The sequence below is a fragment of the Phyllobates terribilis genome, unplaced genomic scaffold (assembly GCF_046119375.1).
Source record: "Phyllobates terribilis strain yellow unplaced genomic scaffold, ASM4611937v1 Scaffold_4__5_contigs__length_816908805, whole genome shotgun sequence".
Taxonomy (NCBI): Eukaryota; Metazoa; Chordata; class Amphibia; order Anura; family Dendrobatidae; genus Phyllobates; species Phyllobates terribilis.
Genome location: NW_027362764.1, coordinates 64,163,289 through 64,186,081, shown reverse-complemented (window position 1 = coordinate 64,186,081; position 22,793 = coordinate 64,163,289). Strand labels below are relative to the sequence as shown.

The window sequence follows — 22,793 nt, the reverse complement described above, 5'->3', positions numbered from 1 at the left end:
AGTTTCAATGTAAAAAAACAAAAACAAAACATTTTACTGTGCACATGTTGAGTCTTTTTTGAGCATTTTTATTCCACTTTAGGTTTTGAAAAATGCCTGGTGGGAAAAAAAGATTTATTGGAATCACTGGAATTACCCAATGAGAAAAACATTTTAAAGCTCTAAAAAACATAAAAAAATGCCTGGTCAGTAACGGGGTTAATTGGAATGGTCTTGAACTGGTTAATAATTATGTAAAAAAAAATAATTAGTAATCTTGCAATTTTTACAATGGCCACTGGAGCTTTTCTAGACTCATACTTTCTTTACTTTTAGGAAGAGTTTTCAGCAGGCTCATTATTATCAGAGGCAGGATCACAATGACTGATAACCTTGGATCCACCAATCACAAAAATCCATGTCACAGCTGATCCCTCAATAACTGTTGCACGCCCTCATTAGAAGCTTTAATATAGAAGATAGGCTGCTAATGTTCATGTGTTGTTTCCTAAAAGTTTGAGTCTAAAAGAGCCCCAGTGGCCGGTTTGAGTATTGCAATGTTTTGCTTTTTAATAAAAGATTGTGATATGGAATTTAAAAAGAAAAAAACAAAAACAAAACACATTGCAAACATTTTGTTTCACACCTGGTTTAAACAATAGGTCATTTTCTGATGATAGCGTCCCTACCTGTCATCTCGGATTCTGTAGAAAAAGCCGTATCCATCGTGTATCATAGGAACGACAGCCCCGTGGATATTTGTGTAGCCGATCAGACTCGTGGACAGAACAAAGTTGCCACCACCTCCACTGGGATCACACCGAGGACACATAGTGAAGATATCAGATGGGTGTATTCAGTGCAAAATGACAATATAATGTGCAATAAGTGTAATTTATCAATTTACTTTGGAACATGCAACGCACTGACTGCAACATTTAACCCATTTCTGCCGTGACCAGTTTTCATTTTTCCTCCCTGTCCTTCCAAAATCCATAACGATTTTATTTTTCAAGGCTTGTTTTCTTTAGCAGGATGAGGTGTAGTTTTGCATGAGACTGTATTAAATGTTACCATATAAAATGTATAAAAAAAAAAAAGGAAAAAAAAAAAAGGAAAAAAAAAAAAAAAAATTGTTGTTTTTGGGGTTTTGTTTGTCACAGCATTCATTGTGCGATAAAAATCACCCAAGAACACGATTCTCCAGGTCAGTGCGATTAAGCCAAAACCAAATTATATAGTCTTTTTCTTTCTTTGCTTTTTTTTTTTTTTAATTTAAAGTGGTAAAAAATATAAATTCATAAATTTGTATAAAATAAATAAATAATCTTGGGGCAGATACAATGTTTTAATGTTTTTTTAAAGGGTGTACAGCTACCATATAAAAAAAGAAAATCTGGAGTTTCGATTTCTTTTTTATTTATAGTACATTGCCGTTCAGGTTATTTTATTTTATATTTTGATAGATTGGACTTTTACAGTGATATGCGATAATACCAAATATGCTTTTTTTTCTGTACTTATATAAAGGGAAAAGGGTGATTTGAATTTTGATATTTTTTAATATTTATCCAAACCTTTTATTTTTTTTATATTTTTAGTATTTATAATAAGCCAATCCAATAACGGCATTATAATCACCTCTTTGTGAAAGCCGGGTCGTTATAGAGTTCTGGGACGGCAAGTCCTTCTTCTTTTGCAATGAGGAGGAGACCCAGCAGATGGCGGTCAAATCCTGCAAGTAAATGGATAGAAGGGCATTTCAGAGAAAATATTCATTAGTATATGAAATTATTAGAAAACTGAGCAAAATCAGTAAAACAAAAAAGATTTACAAAACGTTCTCAACTTTTTATCAACATTCAATGGTGACATTTCAATAAAAGAGTGAAACGTGGTTGTGCAACGCCTCTCGTTTCAGCATCAGGTGCAGCAGAACCAGCCTTGGTACCTGCGGACCTCACCCTATCCCGGGCAGCAGAGGTGTCGCTCCTTATCCGAAAATGTGAGCTGCTGCACAACCCCTTTTCTGCATTTTTAATTACCTTTGCCGACCTGGCATTCATTCATCATCTTGTTATGCTTCGCAAATGCCTTGAGCATCAGTTCTTGGCGCTGGGCACGCTGCAGAAATAACAATTGTGAAAATTTACGTTTACATTTCTCCTACAAGATGGAAAAAAGTGAGAAATGGCTTTCTGGGATCTTTAATCCCCCCATTAATCACCTAAATGAAGGTCATTGCTGTACATTTCTGTGTGGCTGTGTCTGGTACTGCAGCTGTGTACTATTCCCTTGTATGGGATTATGACGCAGTACCAGGCACATCGCTGTACATTTCTGTGTGGCTGTGTACTATTCCCTTCAATGGGACTATGACACAGTACCAGGCACATCGCTGTTCATTTCTGTGTGGCTGTGTCTGGTACTGCAGCTGTGTACTATTCCCTTGTATGGGACTATGATGCTGTACATTTCTCTGTGGCTGGGCCTCGTACTGCAGCTGTGTACTAATCCCTTGAAGGAGTTTATGACGCAGTACCAGGCACATCTCTGTACATTTCTGTGTGGCTGTGTCTGGTACTGCAGCTGTGTACTATTCCCTTGTATGGGATTATGACGCAGTACCAGGCACATCTCTGTACATTTCTGTGTGGCTGTGTCTGGTACTGCAGCTGTGTACTATTCCCTTGTATGGGATTATGACGCAGTACCAGGCACATCGCTGTACATTTCTGTGTGGCTGTGTCTGGTACTGCAGCTGTGTACTATTCCCTTGTATGGGACTATGACACAGTACCAGGCACATCGCTGTACATTTCTCTGTGGCTGTGCCTGGTACTACAGCTGTTTACTATTCCCTTGTATGGGACTATGATGCTGTACATTTCTCTGTGGCTGGGCCTCGTACTGCAGCTGTGTACTAATCCCTTGAAGGAGTTTATGACGCAGTACCAGGCACATCTCTGTACATTTCTGTGTGGCTGTGACTGGTACTGTAGCTGTGTATTATTCCCTTGTATGGGACTATGACACAGTACCAGGCACATCTCTGTACATTTCTGTGTGGCTGTGTCTGGTACTGCAGCTGTGTACTATTCCATTCAATGGGACTATGATACAGTACCAGAGAAGGCCACTACACAATGTAAGGCACTGAGTCTGGTAGACAATGATAGAGACACAACACTGCTGGTCCCCTTATTTGGCCGATTGGTGGGGCTGGATGGAATCAGACCCTCCCAGTCGGATATTGATAACATAATGATAAGACATCAACAATATAGCCTCTAAAACTTTTTTTTAATGGCAATTGGGTAGAACATAAATGAGGACCTACTGTGGAAGCAGGATCCAGCATGGATCGGCACCAATTCACAGCCTCCATTGTGCAAGGCCTCATGGTTTCTGTGCGGCCGTGATAGAACATCCTAGTCGAAGCGGTTTCATAGCAGCATCCGGGGCTGTGCCACCGACAAAAAACAGACGAGATACATTTTTGCATTTCTCTTTTAAATAAATAGCTAATGAAAGGTATGTCAACAGCGTCTTTTTGTTGAGTTTTTCGGAGCAGAACCTTCCAGTTTTTGAGGAGTATTTGGAGAGTTTCCGCTCAGTTTCTGCTTTGAAAAAAATTCCATTTGCACATTAACCCCTTAACAACATTAGACATACTAATACGGGTCTGTGCCCTGGGACTTAAGAGCCAGACCCGTATTCGTACGTCATGGCGATCGCGCGCACACACAGGCTGTGCGGGCGCGATCGCCGCCGGGTGTCAGCTGATTGTCACAGCTGACACCCGATACTATGTGCAGGGAGCGGTCACGCACCGCTCCCAGCACATTAACCCCCGCGATGCTGCGATCGAAGTCGATCGCAGCATTGCGGTGGCAAGAGGAGGTGATCGCAGATACTCACCTCCTCTTCCGGCTTCCAGCGCTGACTGCCGTGGCTTTCAGGATGTTGCCATGACGACCCGATGTCGTCATGACAACATTCGGGTTACCAGACAGCAGGAAGATTTTTTGGACATGCGCAGTGCATCTCCAAACAATCTTCTCCCTGTCCAGCGCTGATAGCCTGCATGGCACAGGGATGGTGCTGCATTCCTGTGCCATGCAGGCGATCAGAGAAAAAAAAGTGAAAGTCCCACAGTGCGACAAAGTAATAAAGTATAAAAACTATCAGAAAGTGAAAAAAAAATAAAAAATTGTAAAAATATTAAAAAAAAAGAAAAAAAATAATCCACCAAAAATAAAAATATAATGTACTCATCAATAAATATTATTATAGAAAAAAAAAACAACAAACAATAAAAGTACACATATTTGGTATCGCCGCGTCCGGAACAACCTGACCTATAAAACTGTCCCACTAGTTAACCCCTTCAGTAAACACGGTAAAAAAAATAGATAAAAAAACGAAGCAAAAAACAATGCTTTATCACCATACCGCCAAACAAAAAGTGGAATAACACGCGATCAAAAAGACAAATATAAATAAAAATGGTACCGCTGAAAACGTCATCTCGTCCCGCAAAAAACAAGCCACCATACAGCTCCATCAGCCGAAAAATAAAAAAGTTATAGCTCTCAGAATAAAGCTATGCTAAAAAAAATTTTTCTATAAAATTGCTTTTATTATGTAAAAATGCAAAACATAGAAATACGATATAAATGTGGTACCGCTGTAAATGTACTGACCCGAAGAATAAAGCTGCCTTATCAATTTTACCACACGTGGAACAGAATAAAAAAAAAAAAAAAAAACAATTCCTGAATTGTTGGTTTTTGTTTATTCTGCATCCCAAAAATCGGAATAGAAAGCGATAAAAAAATGTAACGTGCCTGAAAATGGCACCAATAACAACGTCAAGTCATCCTGCAAAAAAACAAGCCGTCACATGACTGTCTGCCAAAATCTGGAAAAATGATAGCTCTCAAAATATGGCAATGCAAAAACTAGATTTTACAAAAAATGCGACTTTTAGTGTGTGACAGCTGTCAGTCATAAAAACCCCATATGATTCTGGTATCGCTGTAGTCTCACCGACCCGAAGAATAAAGTCGTCTAATCACTTATACCGCACGAGGAACGGCGTAAAAAATAAACTCTCAGGTTAGGGTTGTGCTAGGGTTAGGGTTGGGGTTGGGATTTTTTTCAAAAGTAAGAAAAAAAGATGACGATATGGCGACTAGTGTTGAGCGCAAGTGCTCGCTACTTGAGTTTGCATCGGGTGTTCTGGTATGCATTGAGTATCTGAGTGACATGCTCGAGTCTCCGCCCCATATGCTTCACGGCCCAAAAAACTTTGCGGGGATTGCCTGCCATGCACGAGCGGTCCCCGCATGTTTTTTTTTGGGTGTCTAATAACCGTGAAACATCCGGGCGGGGACTCGAGCATGTCACTCGAGCACACGCAGTACATGGTGCATACCTGAGTACCTGATGCAAACTCAAGTAGCGAGCACTTGCGCTCAAGACTAATGACAACTTATTCAATATGATGACCTAATTTTATCAAATTCTGTGTCGTACCTCTGGGTTCAAAATGTTCACTATACACCTTAATAAAATCCTTGAGGGGTATAGTTTCCAAAATGGGGTCACTTGTGGGGGAGCTCCACTGTTTAGGCACATCAGGGGCTCTCCAAACGCGACATGGTGTCCGCTAACCAATTGAATGGAAAAATCGGCTCAAATTGTTAGCGGACGCCATGTTGCGTTTGGAGAGCCCCTGTGTGCCCAAACATTGGAGCTCCCCCACAAGTGACCCCATTTTGTAAACTAGACCTCCCAAGGCACGTATCTAGATGCATAGTGAGCACTTGGAACCCCCAGGTGCTTCACAAATTGATTCATAAAAATGAAAAGGTGTTTTTTTTTCACATTTTCATTTTTACGAATCAATTTGTGAAGCACCTGGGGGTTCCAACTGCTCACTATGCATCTAGATAGGTGCCTTGGGGGGGTCTAGTTTCCAAAATGGGGTCACTTGTGGGGGAGCTCCAATGTTTGGGCACACAGGGGCTCTCCAAACGCAACATGGTGTCCGCTAACAATTTGAGCCAATTTTCCATTCAATTTGTTAGCGGACACCATGTTGCATTTGGAGAGTCCCTGTGTGCCCAAACATTGGAGCTCCCCCACAAGTGACCCCATTTTGGAAACTAGACCCCCCAAGGCACCTATCTAGATGCATAGTGAGCAGTTGGAACCCCCAGGTGCTTCACAAATTGATTCGTAAAAATGAAAAAGTGAAAAAAAAACACTTTTTCATTTTTATGAATCAATTTGTGAAGCACCTATGGTTTCCAAGTGCTCACTATGCATCTAGATAGGTGCCTTGGGGGGTCTAGTTTCCAAAATGGGGTCACTTGTGGGGGAGCTCCAATGTTTGGGCACACAGGGGCTCTCCAAACGCAACATGGTGTCCGCTAATTATTCAAGCAAATTTTACAATCAAAAAGTCAAATGGCGCTCCTTCCCTTCTGAGCCCTGCCGTGCGCCCAAACAGTGTTTTTTCCCCACACATGGGGTATCTGCATGCCCAGGGGAAATTGCACAACAAATTTTGGGGTCCATTTTTTTCTTGTTACACCTGTGAAAATAAAAAAAATTGGGTCTAAAGTAACATTTTTGTGAAAAAAGTTAAATGTTCATTTTTTTCTTCCACATTCCAAAACTTCCTGTGAATCACCTGAAGGGTTAATAAACTTCTTGAATGTGGGTTTGAGCACCTTGAGGGGTGCAGTTTTTAGAGTGGTGTCACTTTTGGGTATTTTCTGTCATAAAGACCCCTCAAAGTGACTTCAAATGTGATGTGGTCCCTAAAAAAATGGTTTTGCAAATTTTGTTGGAAAAATGAGAAATCAACTTTTAACCCTTATAACTCCCGAACAAAAAAATATTTTGGTTCCAAAATTGTGCTGATGTAAAGTAGACATGTGGGAAATGTTATTCATTAACTCTTTTGTGTGACATATCTCTCTGATTTAAGGGCATAAAAATTCAAATTTTGAAAATTGCAAAATTTTCAAAATTTTCGCCAAATTTCCGTTTTTTTCACAAATAAACGCAAGTGATATCGAAGAAATTTTACCACAATCATGAAGTACAATATGTCACGAAAAAACAGTCTCAGAATCAGGGGGATCCGTTGAAGCGTTCCAGAGTAATTACCTCATAAAGTGACAGTGGTCAGAATTGTAAAAATTGGCCTGGTCATTAACGTGCAAACCACCCTCGGTGGTTAAGCGGTTAAAGAAGGTGCATTCTCTTTAAAGGGGTTTTCCCATTTCAGAAAATCCCTGTCCCCGGCTGCATTTTGTTTAAAAAAAAAAAAAAAGTGCTTTACCCTTCCTTCCCAGGTCCAGCGTGGAATCTCCACCTCAGCTCCCGATGTCTGTTATTGTCTGCAGCGCTGCAGTCAGTCAGTCAGCTCGTCTACCCAAGCTGACCGGTCTTCTGACCTGGACTCACAGCCTCTTAGACACGTGGTCGATATAGAGACCATGAATACTGTCTGAACCAGGTCCAAGAAGTAGAAACTGTCCAAAGTTTTCTAAGACTGATGAATTGTACTAAATAACATTATAACATGCTGTCCTCCTAATATTTTAACCCTTACCGTCCATGAAGTTTGTAAAATGCCAACTGTAGAGACAGCTGGACAAACGTGTCTGGGTGAAGCCTCTTCTTCTTCACAAGCGACTTCCCGAAAGATGTAAAGGCGTAACTAGCTACCTGTAAGTCAGAAGCCTGGGAACAAAAAAAGACGTGAAAAATACCGACTCACCTACCAAGAAATAAATATTATACATGCTGATTTGGATTTTCATTGATAGATCTGTAATGATGATCTGCTCAACTTGAAGCCTCACTAATCCCAAAAATGGATGGACTGAGGTTCCTTCACACTTTTTCCTGCACAGCAGCCTACCTTTCCACCGACAGCAGGTGGAAAAAAAATCCAATATATATTGATATCGAATAGTAAGAGCAGCTCCTATGTGTACCTGAGTGTGATACTGAGCTTTGGCCGAGGCAATATCATTTATTATCTTCTGATCCACGGTGAAGACCAACTCTTCCGGATCGGAAAGCTCCCGAACAGAGGATGAGCCCTGAGAAGAGAAGGAGGACATTACACGGACCAAACAATCTTACTCCGGTGATAGTGATCGGCTGCATACCTTCCAGCGCCCCTCACAGGCCTTGATGTTCTGGTCTAGGTAGTCACATAATGCCACGAGCACCATGGCGTCATAAGGCGCGTGCTGGAAAATAAGCGCAGAGAATGAGATCATACTGCAACCTCCTGCATGGGAAGAGCGGACAAACAAAGTGGTAGTTTTAGTTTTTTTTTTAATTATTGTTACCATTTTTGGCATTTATACAACTTTTCAATTATTTCTGGGGGCCAGAATAACAAAAAAAAAAAACCAGCAATTTTTTCACCATTTATTTTTTTATGGCATTTACTGTGCAGGATAAAAAAAAATGCACTCACTTTAGTGCAATTACTTGGATTCCAAATATGACCCTATTTTTTTGTGATTTATTTTTTTTGCTTTTTTAGGCATTTTTATATTTGCACCACATTCATTATGGCTTTTGTTCCATTTTTTTTTCATTCCTTGTTATTTTTTAGTTTCATCATCAATGAGGGTGTGATTTTCACGACCCAGATGCTTTTCAATTCATTGCTGATTTAATACACTACTAAACTTCTTTATTGCAATTTATTATACTTGTCGGTGTAAAACTGACAGGCATCCCATTATGGCCTGCCTCTGGCAAAAATTGCAGACATAAGGTCTTCAGTAGTCCCCCGACACAGGGTCTTCAGTAGTCCCTTGACATAGAAACTCATCATTACCCCCCAGGTACGTTCCCAGGGCACTAATGGGGTGGAGAAAGGAGTCCCTTCTCTCGGTCTAACCGCTTAGGTGCGGCAAGCACTAACGACTGTAGCATCTGAGGGGTTTTGGTAGGATCGGGATTTAATCTGGACAACCCCTGAGGTCCACAGATAAACAGAAACTGGACCAGGCCTCCAGAATTTGAATCCTGATATTTTGACTTACATCACAGTTCGATCCTAACAAACCATTCCGGTATACGATGGAGTTGTAGGATTTGTCACCCCAGCGTACAGTTGGGTTTCCGGCCAGGCCCATCCATGTAATCTGTGTGATAGAGAACGCAGATAAATCTAATTAGCCAAAACTAACCCAAACCAAAAAATTAAATCCCGCTCAACCCTATGAGCTGTAACGCAGGACATTGGTGGTTGTTGTTAGAGATCACTCACATCTCACTTGTCTACCTTTACACCATGGCTGGCTTATTTTGCCCCAATAATTTGCACCAGAATGGCCGCAACTTCTTGGCATATCCCGACTGTCTTACAGTCAAGGGAAAGGTTTATTCTGATTTCATGTCAGATATTGAGAAAAACATGCAGATGTGTCTTTTTATATAGTGTATGGAAACTTCTGTATATCCTGACATCTCACACACTGAGCTATGGTGGGGGCGTGTTCTTTTTCTGCTGTGTTGTTTGCCTGCTTCTGATTGGTCAGCATTATACAGGGAAAAGTAGAATAAGCTCCCAGTGAAAGCCATCTGATAACTTTTGCAAAGCGTAGTTGGTATTAACTCATTAGATGCCAAATACTTTGATTGCTAGTATCTCCACAACAGAGAGGCGTATTAAGAAAAAAAAAAAAAAAAAACATTTTTATTAAGTTCTGCAGCCACTATTAAATTATGTGTCCAGTACGACATGAAAAATTTGGAAAAAGGTCCTCTATAACACATGATGGAACTGAAAATTACTCACAGGAAATCGGTTTAAATATATGACTGACAACAAGGAATCCACCATTCAATAGGTGATGTCACAGCTCACCTCCTCCCCCTCCTGTACAATGACTGATAACACCTCTATATACAGTAGATAACACAAGATCCACCATTCACAATAGGTGATGTCACAGCTCACCTCTTCCTCCTGTACAATGACTGATAACACCTCTATATACAGTAGATAACACAGGATCCACCATTCACAATAGGTGATATCACAGCTCACTTCTTCCTTCTCCCCTCAAAATGGCATTTTGACTTTTGGCCAGTCAGTAAATTGCAAGATTGCCCTATCCTGGGTGAGAGCCGACATCACGGCCATACTGATTGTCTAATTGATCTATTTTGGGGAGAGATGCATGAAATGCTGACACAACTTGTTATATAAAGGTTACCTGGCTATAGTCCTCGGGCGAGCCGTGGGGACACTCATCATCAATGGACTGAACAAACAAGCTGCTCTGAATCCGCTCCAGATGGGATAAATTCTTTGGGTCAAGGCTAATGAGGTGTTCACGAGACTAAAAGAGACCAGCGATGGCGCAATGGTAAAAAAAAAACAGCTGAAACGTACAAGTAACAAAGAAGAAATAAAAACGAACCATAGCCCAGCGCGTCCTCTCCTCTGTTGTCAGTGCCGACAGTCCTATCCCGTCCCGGCCACTCTGGCAAATGTCCTGGATGTAAGAAAATTGCCTGAAAAGAGATAACTAATCAGAAGCTGCCAGAATGGCCGAACCACAGGACTGCACGAGTTAAAGTGAACCCGCCGCTAGGGTACTTAAAGAGATTCTACCAGTTGCCATAAATATGTTTTTTTTTTTACCAGGTGTAAAAGCCGATGTACTTCTGATTCCGGAGTTGTTTTTCTTTTGTTCCTGAGCCTCTCCGTTCCTGAGATATGATCCCCTTTCCCCTGTATGTAAATCTAGTCTTTTGAGTGAAGAGGGTGTGGTCCACAACCCATCTCTGTGGGAGTCTCCTGGAAGACCACGCCCATTTCGATAAAATGACTAGATTTAAATACAGGGAAGACGAGGCCATATCTCAGGAACGGAGAGGCGCAGGAGCAAAATAAAAATATTACTAGATTCAAGAGAACACCGGCATTTACAGCAGGTAAGAAAATTATTGATCCATAGCAAGTGGCCAGTCAAAATCCCCACCACCACCACCATCAACATAAATCTCTAAGTCAGTACGGTAATGGTGATTACCAAAAGTTGCATAGTTTTCTCTTTTTTTTTTATTTAAAAAAAATAATAATTATATATATTTTTTTAGATATTATATATATATATATATATATATATATATATATATATATATATATATATATATATATATATATATATATATATATCTCTCTCTCTATCTCAAATATAAATATATTCTTTATATATAAAAAAAATTATATATACACACACATCTATCTATCTATCTATCTATCTATCTATCTATCTATCTATCTATCTATCTACCTCAATATTTCTGGAGGAGAGAGCATCTGGCCATCGACAATAGCTTCAAAGCTGAAAAGTCGTCCCCTGCACATGACGATCAGGTGAGATGGGCAGTTGCCTTCTGATTCTGGAATAAGAGAAAAAAATATAATAAAAATTAAAAAAATGCAAGATTATGGACCCTTTATAAGATATTTCTACTTTTATTTTTTTTTTATATGGTCCAGCAGGCAAATAGTGTGGTCCAGGAATCTGCAGTAATGTGGAGGAAACAAGCAGGAAGTGTTCAATTTCTCTTCAGCACCCCCAAAGGATAAAGAGAGAATTACACAGTTCTCACTTGTCTGCCCATGTAATACATAGAAGCGCTGGGTCCTCCAGACAGAGGGTAGTCAATCATCTGCACGGATTTGCAGCAGATTTTACCACTGAACATAGGGGAGAAATCTGCAGCAGAACAAGTTCTACTCACCGGTCTTGAAATAGTTGGAGATTCGATCTCTGGTCACACCAGGGATTTTGCAGGTGTTGAATATATTTCGGAATTGGGACATATCCAGGGGGGAATTCCGAGCCTTATCAACGACCATCTTCTCCCTGTAGAAAAAAAAAAAAAATAAATCAGCAATGTTTCCACCAGGCGTACGAATGTACTGGTCGCTCCTGCGTTATTACGGTTCTATACATAGTGCGGGACAAGAGAAATACGAAGGGAGTGGGGGAAGACTTTTATAGCACTCGCAGCTAGATGGCGGCATAATTGTAGAAATGCATTCACACAAATCAGAGAAATTTGTTAAGCCTTTCCCGACATAATTGTTTGTTCTATGTCGGCTCTCTGTGTTGAGATCCCCTAAAGGAACTATATGTTGTCTCAAATCGTCAGGTATTGTGTACACGTCCATTCTACGTCCGGACAACCCTTTTGAAAGGGTTTTTCTGCTTTTTGGAAACCCCTCTGCCCAGCTGCAGTTTGTTTTAAAAAAAAAAAAACAAACAACAACAACAAAAAAAAAAACAGCTGTGCTTTACTCACCCTCCTTGGGTCCAGCATTGAGGTTCTGCTGATGCCTCCTCGGTATCTATTATCTGCAGAGCTGAAGTCGCATTAACAGCATGAGAACAGTGGCTCTACCCGAGTAGACAGCACGAGCCGCTCAGAGCTCTTATTGTCTGCAGCGCTGTTAATGTGACATCAGCAGCGCTGTTAATGTGACATCTGCTTTGCAGATAATAACAGATACAGGGGGCAGCAGTGAAGACTAAAGGCCCCGTCACACTAAGCGACGCTACAGCGATCCCGACAACGATACGACCTGTCAGGGATAGTTGCTGCGTCGCTGTGTGGTCGCTGGTGAGATGTCAAACAGTCAGATCTTCCCAACGACGCAGCAACGATGCGGCGACCCGTAATGATCTGTATAACGATGCACGCCTATGTGTTTCTGTGTCTGAGTCGTTAACAAGGTTGTTGGTTAGGTGTCAAACACAGCGATGCATGCTACCCAGCGGGGCCTCAACGATCAAAGAAATGTCCAGACCATTCCGACACGACCAGCGATCTCACAGCAGGGGCCTGGTCGCTGCTAAGTGTCAAAAGTAGAGAGATCGCTGCTAAGGTCGCTGTTGCATCACAAAACTTGTGACTCAGCAGCGATCTCGCTAGCGATCTCGCTTAGTGTGATGGGGGCTTAAGCGCTAAACCAGGGGAGGGTGAGTAAAGGACATGCTTCCGGGGGACAGGGGTTTGCTGAAACCAGAAAGGTTTGGAAATTGCCACACAATGTCCACGGCACAGCGTCACTAGATGTGAGCGTCTCACCTTCTGATGAGGTCCCAGAATTTCAGTGTGTACCATGTCGCTATGCTCGCTCGTTCCAGTTGGGTGCCAATTTTGGGAGGCCAGTAATGCTCCAGGTAAGGGGCAGGGCCACCAAAGTTGACGTTGAGCTGAGATGGCATCCGCACATCCAGATACGCTGCATTCAGCCACCATTCCTCCAGCTGAAAGAAAAAGACAAAAAGGCATCAAATGCCGGCAATGATCGGGCTCCATTATTGCTTGGGGGATTCCTAAAGGCTCCCATTGACAGTCGGCCCAAAGCTGCACCTCCTGCCTCGCCATACACATGTATACCCGGGCTAGTCCGGCGATCGCGTGCTTTTCTCTTTAGGAAGAGAAGAATAAGTTTATACCAGACATATCTCCCCTTAGAACAAAAGGCTCGGGCACTGTAATTCAACATGTCCGACATCATCATAATCATCTACCGGGGCCCTCCATACACATCAGATGGTCAGCTGCTCCTGACAAAATCAGCAGCTTATTATCTTATTTGGGGACCCAAACGCAACTAAAACCTGGCCATTCAGTTGCGCACAGTAACCACTCCCCCCCCATATCCTATTATCCCCCTTTCTTTAAACTTGTGCCGTCCCTCTGTTACTCCTCCTGGAAATGCATGAATAAGAATGGATAGGGTGTGTCCCTCCCTACTAATTCTGATTGGACAGTGTCAAACACGCCCCGAGGAAATGGTAACACCCAAACAAGTGGTCACCTGTTTCCAGACAAGTCCCACCCCTCATGCATTTAAACAGGCCGGCGGGCACACACATCAGGGTGGACACCGCGTTCTAGCCCCTCACATGTCTGCAGCAGGTCTACCTATCCCACACCCAGCCTCACACCAATGTCTCTAATGGGCGATCTCCATTACGCATTTCTTTAGATCTGTGACCCTCACTACCAGAAACACGGCGTCCCTCCTCCTCCTCCTCTACACCTGATTTCTCCAGTAGGTTTTTCCTATCTCCCGCTTAGATACCGGTCTGTCTTATGTATTATTCGGAGGTCTTTTTGTGAATTACACACTTTAATGATAACCTATGTATATACCTTTTTTTTTATTTTTGTTGTCATTTAATTTTGTTCATTTGTCCTATTCTGTTTATTTAGATTACATTGATGAAGGCCTAAATTGGCTGAAACGTTTGGTGTTTCCTTGGACTGCATTTAAATTAAAGATTTTTTTTGCAAAGTTACCATTTGATTGCCGAGGTTTTCTCATACAAGTTCGGGTTTGGACCCTACTCGAGCACCTTTCTAGTAGTGCAGCGCTCGTTCTCTAATTATATGGCTTTTATTCTAAGTCACATGACAAGGCTTGTTAGAGAGTCGATATTGACTTTTAGGATCACTGCTTCCAATAGGTGCCCCAGGAGTTCTAGCCTCCTTCTTCTCTGAAGAGTCGGCGGGGGTATATATATCGGGCAGAGTCGGCGGGGGTATATATATCAGGCAGAGTCGGCGGGGGTATATATATCGGGCAGAGTCGGCGGGGGTATATATATCGGGCAGAGTCGGCGGGGGTATATATCGGGCAGAGTCGGCGGGGGTATATATATCGGGCAGAGTCGGCGGGGGTATATATATCGGGCAGAGTCGGCGGGGGTATATATATCGGGCAGAGTCGGCGGGGGTATATATATCGGGCAGAGTCGGCGGGGGTATATATATCGGGCAGAGTCTGCGGGGGTATATATCGGGCAGAGTCGGCGGGGGTATATATATCGGGCAGAGTCGGCGGGGGAATATCGGGCAGAGTCAGTGGGGGTATATCAGGCGCCATTGCTATGTGTACGACTGATCTAGAACTGAAGCTGTATCATACTCCTCGAATATATGGAGCCCGATGCTGGTTTATACAGGAACCCTTTTAAATGGGTTTGTATCAGATTAGAAAAACATGGCGGCCTTCTTCAGGAGCCAGGGTGATTAAAGGTCATGGAATAATAATTGCAGCTCAGTCCTATTTACTAGGGCTGCAATACCGAACACTGCCTAAACACAAGTGTGGCGCTGTTTTCTAAAAAAAAAAAAAAAAAAAATGCAGCCAAGTTTTCCTAACTCCATACAACTCCGTGTACGTATTCTGATGATGCCCCCGTCCTGGCATTACAAATGACTATGAGAGTTCAGAGGCGGCTGGGTGTAAAAGGCACAGACTGATGTTGAAGGGAACATTCATGGACAAATTTCCAGGTCACAGAATATAAAGTGGCCGATCATTAAGGTTTCTATTACAAGACACAATGGAGTGACCTGAGAACATGAAAAGGAGAAACCCCCGCTGGGTCAATGAGCCGCTCGGGTACCTATGACCAGGTGCAGAGGAAATAGTCACCTTCAGTATCTGCGGTGTGTAAGTCAGCTCTGCTATGAGTTTTCTCTAAGTCATAGTTTGCATCTTCCGCTCTATGGCAGCCTACTCTTAATTTGGAACGATCTAGGTCTGTCCAGTTCCTCCTGTGATCTGATCATGGCAAAGAGTTTCCAAAAAAATAAAAACCTTCCCATTTGCACACTTGCCCTTAGGGCTATTTTACACTCATATTTCACGTTCTTTATTGAAGACTTTTCAGAAGTCTCATTATCATCACAGGCATGATTACAATGACAGGTAATACAGGATTCACCCAATCACAATAAGTAAGCCCTGTCACAGCTCACCTCCTTACTTCACAATTAATTTTGCACACGCTCATTAGAGGCTTCAATACAAAAAATAGGAATCTGACAAAGCCTATTGCTACTAATGTACATGTGCATTTCCTGAAAGAACTGGAAGCGCGAGTCTAGAACAGCCCTAGTGGTAAGTGTGAATACTGCACAATTATTATTTTTAAAATATAATACGTGAAATGAAAAAAAAATATATATATTTATATACCATAATTTAAAAAATATATATATTTTACACAAAACCTGATTTAGAACATTAGGTCATTTTCTGATGACATATTCCCTTTAAGTGAGGGATAGCATGATTTCAGGTGACTCATGGGATGGAGTTGCCAGTGATCAGACCCACAGCGATTATACATTTATCGCCTATCGATAAGTCATCAATGCTGTTTATAGGACAGTTTTCTTTACCTAAATGCCTGTATTTGGGGCTAAAAATCATTTTTGCTATTGAGATTCATTAAAAATTTTGCAGCAGTTTGCTTTTTTTTAGGCTCTTTAGTTTCCCTGCACATTGAACTTTGATGTGGTATCTGGTCATAAATCAGTTGGGAGGTGCTCAGAAAAAGAAAGACAAGAGAGCTCGCTGACAGATTCTCTGTTAACTCATTATGCAGCCAGAAATAGACAATGCAACACAGAGGCTATAGAAGGCAAACGGTGCTAAATTTTTAATGAAACCCAATCGGAAAGAATATTTTTAACCCTTTATACAAGCATTTAAGTAAAAAAAAACGTCCCTAAAAAGTGGAGTTTCTTTCATAGTGTCAGTCTCGGTGTCACTACTGGGTGTAATACTAGTTACAATCAGATAGATCTCGAGTTCCTTACCTTACAATGTAAGAAAATCCGTCTTAAAAGGAGTAGGGGATTGTCTATAAGGCCAAGTAATCTGACACTGATGCTGGGACAGAGAGGCTGATGCATTGCAAGACTGTACAAGAACTCGCCATGACTTCTGCTTTTATATCTATTACACGGATGTCAAGACTAAAATTCAGATCCACTGTGAAATATACAATACAGGGACTAGTTTTTAAAAGCTCCCATTTGTGCAAACATGATGTCAGTGCTGCATTAAATTGCTACCTCCTGTGCCAAGTGTACGCAGCCTTGCTGTCACTGAACATTGCGGGTTTTTTTTTAAGGAAACAAGTGTATTTTTTTGGGCTAAAAAAGTAGTTTTTTTTTTTTTTTTTTTTAAAACAATTTTGATCCCTTTAGATTCTACATCCTCTATGTATCAAAGTACATAGATGGCTGCAGAATAAGCTCCAGTGGATCCGTAAGTGAGCTCGCCTGACGGCAGGGTGTGTAGCCCTCAACTTTCTTCTTGTAAACTGGGTTAAGCGCAGAATGAGCTCACTGACACATTCACTTTTAACTCTATCTGTAGTCTGCTATGTACTGTGATACGTAGAAACTACAGAAACCTAACATTTAACCAATTTGCACAAAATACAATAATAAGTGTGTGATGAAATACAAATCATATTCCCTACAGGAAGAAATGTCACACTTATAGGTTTGCATCCTTTGATGCATTTAAGGAGATACCATTTGGTGTCTTTAAAATGAGATTTTAGATTATCCCTTGTGGTTGGGGATAGATTGGGAATAATGAAGGACCAAGTCATGAGAAATTTACCTGTTAGTCTTTCTTTATCTGTTAATGTTTCCAACCATTCCATCTTGAATAAGAATGATCATTTGGACTGTATCAGAGATTGGGATGGGACGTTTGGGTTCAGCCAGTTGTGTAGGATGCTTTTCCTAATTGCTGAAGCCCATAACGTCAGTGTTGCTTTAATGTGTTTAGGAAGAAACTTCTGGTCTTCCTCTAATATATTAAATATTGCCCACTGTGGTGTGAGTGGAAAGGTAATACTAAGAATGTTTTGAATTTCTGTGTGGTTTTCATGCCACATGTCCTGTACTTTTGAGCAGCTCCAAAGATGATGAAATATGTCTGCATTGAGCGTTCCACATTTTGAGCCATTATATGGTGCTGTAGGTGTCATTTTGGCTTGTTTAGCTGTGAAGGATCAACATGGCCATATCAGTATAGCTGCTATAGGGAATATGGTTTTTTTTGTGACATTGTAGCATTTAGGAAATCACCCTGGGAGATCCTTTTCCCATTTGGAAGGCCCCGAATCTTTCTCTTCCCATGACCAACGTTGGCGTAATATGGAGTAGATAGTTCTAGTTGAAGTAGTCTGTGATCTCGAAGTTTTGAGAAAAGTCTCCATGTTATTTAACGGAGCATTATTTTTCCTACCGTTGAGCTACTTTTTTGGGCTAAGCTACGTGCCTGGAGGAAAAGGAAGGGCCTGAAAGAAGGAAAGCGATGAGCTGCTGTTGTGAATGTTAATAATGAGAAATTTTGATCTAGCAAGTCAGCTGCCAAAGTGCAGCCCTGTTCCACCAGCAATAAATAATGTGTGGGTGGGTGATTCTTTATAAAATTAGGGTTACCTAGAAAAGGTTGGAAGGGGGAAATAGTCCCTAGACCTCCACAAATTTTTCTTCCCTTCCTCCAGGTCAAAATGGTTTGTCAAAGGACTGGATGTTTCCTAATTTCATCAGGAATTTCATCATTTCTCAAGTGGATTAGAGCAGTTAAGGAGATCTGTGGATATAGCTGTTGTTCTAATTGTACATTGGCAAAGTGAGAAACACCCCTGATCCAATCTGTTATGTATCTGAAATTTGCTGCCAAATTATATCTTCCAACATCTGGAAAGTTAATTCCACCCTCACTCCTAGGCAGTTGTAGTTTTGGCAAACTTATGCGTGATCTAGCTTTCTCACCCCAAATAAATTTTCTAAAAGTAGTATTTATAATTTTTTGATCAGATTGTGTCAGCAGCAGCGGAAGAGTTTGAATTAGGTATAATAACTTTGGGAATATGATCATTTTGATCAGGTAACATCTGCCTGTAAAGAATAATGAAAAATGCTTCCATGAATTAAGTGTGTTAGCCAATGATGCAATGAGTGGTCTAACGTTAATAGAGTACAATTTGTCTATGACTGCTGGAAGACGTATGCCTAGGTATTTGTAACGGACTCCATACTCCATCGAAAAGGGAAGGAAATATCCGATATCCTACCCGATCGGACCAGTGCTAGAGCCTCTGATTTATTATAATTTACTTTAAAGCCTGTTTCTCTACCAAATAAGTCTATTATTTCCATTATAGCTGGTATGGCCTGTGTCGGGTTAGAGATGAATAATAATAGATCATCTGCAAAGGCTAGAAGCTTGATTGATGCTTTACCTACCACAAAGCCTTGAAATGTAGATGAGTTTTGTAAGATTCTTAAAAGAGGGTCTAGAATTATACTGAATAACAATGGTGATAATGGGCATCCTTGTCTTGTGCCTCGCTGTATTTGGAAGTGATCAGAGAATGTGTGATTTATGTATAGTCTGGATGTGGGATTTTTATATATCTGTTTAACGGCATTGCAGAATTGTGTGCCAAAGTTGCGGATTTCTAACAATTTATGAAGATAGGACCAAGAGATGCGGTCAAAAGCTTTGTCTGCGTCTAGGCTTACTACAATATTATGTTTGTGACCTTTTGCTCTGCCTGAGGATATTGCCCCTATAGCTGTTCTAATGTTGTATGTAATGGATTTCCCATGAACAAATCCGGTTTGGTGTGGAGATATTCATTTAGGGATTATCTGCTGTACTCTATTTGTTAGTATTTTTGTGAAGATTTTAAAATCAGAGTTTAGTAGTGATATTGGTCTGTAACCGTTGACCTGCAGAGGATCTTTTCCTGGTTTGGGTAGTATAATAATGTTTGCCTCGTTGAATCTATCGGGCAATTTGCCATCTTTTATTATTCCATTAAATACCTCACAGAGGTGTGGGCTAATTATGGTTCCAAGTATTTTGTAGTGTTCGTTTCCAAAACCATCTGGTCCCGGGGCTTTAGATAATTGTAAGGTGTTGATAGTTTGTAGTACTTCTGTTGGGGTAATAGGGTTATTTAGTATTGTTCTTTGTTCTTCTGAGAGTGTGGGGGCGACATTGCTCTGAAGAAAAGCTGAGCTATCATCGCTTTCCTAAAAGCGAGCTGAAAAAACTCATTTACTATCTCTTCGTTTCTGAGTGCCAACCGACCATTTTTTGGGGGGATTTTGTTTATTCTGGTTTGTGTTCTAAAGGGTTTTGTATGGGATGGAAGCAGTCGCCCTGGTTTGTTTCCCCTTTTGAAGTATTTGCGTTTTTGGTAATTCAAATTGTGTAGTGCATATTCATGTGCCAATGTGTCAGCTATTTCTTTTGCTTCTAAAAAAAAAAAATTTTCTATTAGTGGGAGTGTTATTAGATTTGAAGTTTTTGTAGGATTGTGTCAGTAGTTTCTGAGATTCTATGGTTTTTTTTCCATTAATTTTTTTTTCTTTTATTGCTTACATAAGAAATAATTTGTCCCCTTATCACAGCTTTGGATGCGGCCCAGAACAAAGAAGCATCATGGCATCGCTCCTTGTTGTCATTTTTATATATGTCCCAGGAAGCTAGAAGGAATGTCCTGAACTCCTCTGATTTGTAAAGATAGGCAGGAAATCTCCAGCTTCTCTCTCTTTTTATTGGATAAGTTAAATGTGAGCTGAACGTTACTGGAGCATGGTCTGAGATATGGATATTTAGAATATCTGACTGGTGTACTAGTGGGAGCATAGATGTGCTCAGCAACCAGCAGTCAGTTCTAGCATGAGAGTAGTGTGAGTAGTCTCTTTCCAGTGGGTGTTGCAATCTCCATATGTCTATTACTCCCAGCTGGTTCAGTAGGGATTGGATGTACCCATTCTGTGATGACTGCCGTGTCAAGTGAGGGCTGGATCTGTCTAATAGTATGTCGTGAGCTTCATTGAAGTCTCCCCCTATAATTAGATTAGGAGTTTCCCAATCAGTTATATGGGTTATTAGATGTGCCTGAAATTGAGGATCATGAACATTTGGTGCGTAAAGCTTGACCAAGCAATAAGTTGTTTCTTCAATAGTAACTTTGACCAATAGGAATCTCCCCTGCGGATCTGCCTTCACATCCAAAATCTCGTGATTAATATTTTTGTTGAAGAGTGTGGCTACTCCTCTTTGTTTTTTCTTGTAAGAAGCTTCTGCACCTAATATATATTTTTTTTTACTGAGTAGAGATGGATGGTTATCTTTTATCCAGTGTGTTTCCTGTAGGAAAATAACATGGAAATCTGTGCGTTGTAGATAGTTCAATACTTTTTTTCTTTTAACAGGAGAGTTAAGCCCATTGACATTCCAAGAACTCCATTGAATAGATAGGATTGTGGATATCTCTGAAGTGGCTGTGTGTTTCATTAACCTATCCCCATTTTTGGAAACATCCATAAAATTATTAAAATTTGAGTTTTAGCTCTCCACCTACCCCAGCGAGTGAGTGCAAGAGCTTTTAGAACCTGTGACCTATGTAGGATCATGCAGAGACCCCCCCCCCCCCCTTCTCCCCAACATCAAAAAAAACATTTCCCAAAGATTAATGTTACTGCAACTTATAGGAAGTATTATGACTAAACATAACATTTTTAAGAAAGAGAAAGAAAACTAGGTATGTGTGGTCTTGGCTACTGCCTAGAAGAAAGAAAGATTAGTGACGTCGCTATTAGTAGAAGGAATGGAACTGCTGAACAATGCAACTCTAAGTGTTCAGGTATCGCCTAGGTCGCCAGGTGAGGATTTAAGTTCTGTGTGTAGATAGGTTAGGGCCTCTGTTGGATCGTCAAAGGACTGATTCTTTCCAGATCTGTGCAAATTAGGGGTGTGGCATCCCCCTTGTTGAGCTGGTCAGTATATATGTAGCTTACCACGGGCTTAGGTGGTCTGATATTGGGACCCGGTTCTATTTGTCTACCCTTTTATATGCATTACTTCAATATACAGTAAGGTTTTTAATATAGACAGTGTAGGACCATCCCAATTTAGGGTCACCTTGTCGCTGGTGGGACGGCTTGTATACTTTTTTTGATCAAAAATAGTTCACTAAGTACCCTATATTTCATATGCAACTTTGCTTTACATTTATATATAATGATGGTAGGGTATGAGATAGTTTTTGTCTTTTGTAGGTTTTGCATTTTTTTGCTAGTGTGAACATGCTCCTATTTCTTGCATGTGTACCATCTTAGACCTCAGTTCACATTGCTTGATTTTTAAGATATGGTGAAAGGTAGAATAGCCGGATATTGTAAGCCAAACCGAATATTGTTCTCCACCAAGACTCTGCATGCTGGATTAAAGGCTTTACGTTTTGTCGCCAGGGCTGCAGAATAGTCCTGAAAAAGCAGGAGATCGTTGTTGTTGTAGACAAGCTTTTGTTTCTTCCGGAAGGCCGACAGCAGACGAAGTTTATCTTGAAAGTCTAGGACCCTGAAAATGACCGGTCTTGGTCTATCCTTTTCTCCACTCCTCGGTGGTCCCACACGATGGGCCCTCTCTACCATTAATTCTTTTATTGTTGGATTCAAGTTTAATGCCTTAGGGAGCCATGTTGAAGTGAAGGTGATGAGATCAGATGCAGGAACAGATTCAGGGAGACCTACCAGTCTCAAGTTATTGCGACGTGATCTATTCTCAAGGTCATCAACCTTTTCTAGTAGGAAGGATGTCTCTCTATCCTTGGAGGTTAACTTATTTGAGATATCTTTTACTGTATTTTCCAAATCAGAGATTCTCCGTTCTGCCTCTGTAATACGTGTTCCCTGAGAGTTGACTTGAGAGACAATCCCTTCTAGTGATGCTTGAGAGGTTTTCAGTCTATTGTCAATTTCTGGCATTAAGCGGTCCATTATGGCTTGGGCTAGGGGTTGTGGATCGTCCAATGTGCCTTCGCTTACCGCTTTTGTAGGGGAGTTGGCATTTTGTGAGCGCATTGATGATCTACTCCCTTTATTGT

The 22,793-nt window shown here is 41.0% G+C and overlaps 1 protein-coding gene across 2 annotated transcripts in view; it reads right to left on the bottom strand.

Moving 5' to 3' along the window:
- CROT (carnitine O-octanoyltransferase) overlaps positions 1-22,793 on the bottom strand; it is a 36,424-nt gene that overhangs the window by 4,465 nt on the left and 9,166 nt on the right. The window contains exons 4-16 of one of the 2 annotated variants that reach the window (XM_073677435.1): positions 13,141-13,322; positions 11,791-11,915; positions 11,337-11,445; positions 10,458-10,551; positions 10,251-10,376; positions 9,072-9,173; positions 8,178-8,261; positions 8,001-8,108; positions 7,613-7,743; positions 3,320-3,443; positions 2,025-2,103; positions 1,621-1,714; positions 669-788 (exon numbers count right to left, since the gene is read on the bottom strand). In XM_073677435.1, coding sequence (XP_073533536.1) covers positions 669-788; positions 1,621-1,714; positions 2,025-2,103; positions 3,320-3,443; positions 7,613-7,743; positions 8,001-8,108; positions 8,178-8,261; positions 9,072-9,173; positions 10,251-10,376; positions 10,458-10,551; positions 11,337-11,445; positions 11,791-11,915; positions 13,141-13,322 — 1,478 coding nt within the window. The remainder of the gene's footprint in view (positions 1-668; positions 789-1,620; positions 1,715-2,024; positions 2,104-3,319; positions 3,444-7,612; positions 7,744-8,000; positions 8,109-8,177; positions 8,262-9,071; positions 9,174-10,250; positions 10,377-10,457; positions 10,552-11,336; positions 11,446-11,790; positions 11,916-13,140; positions 13,323-22,793) is intronic. The other variant, XM_073677436.1, reaches the window with a different exon arrangement.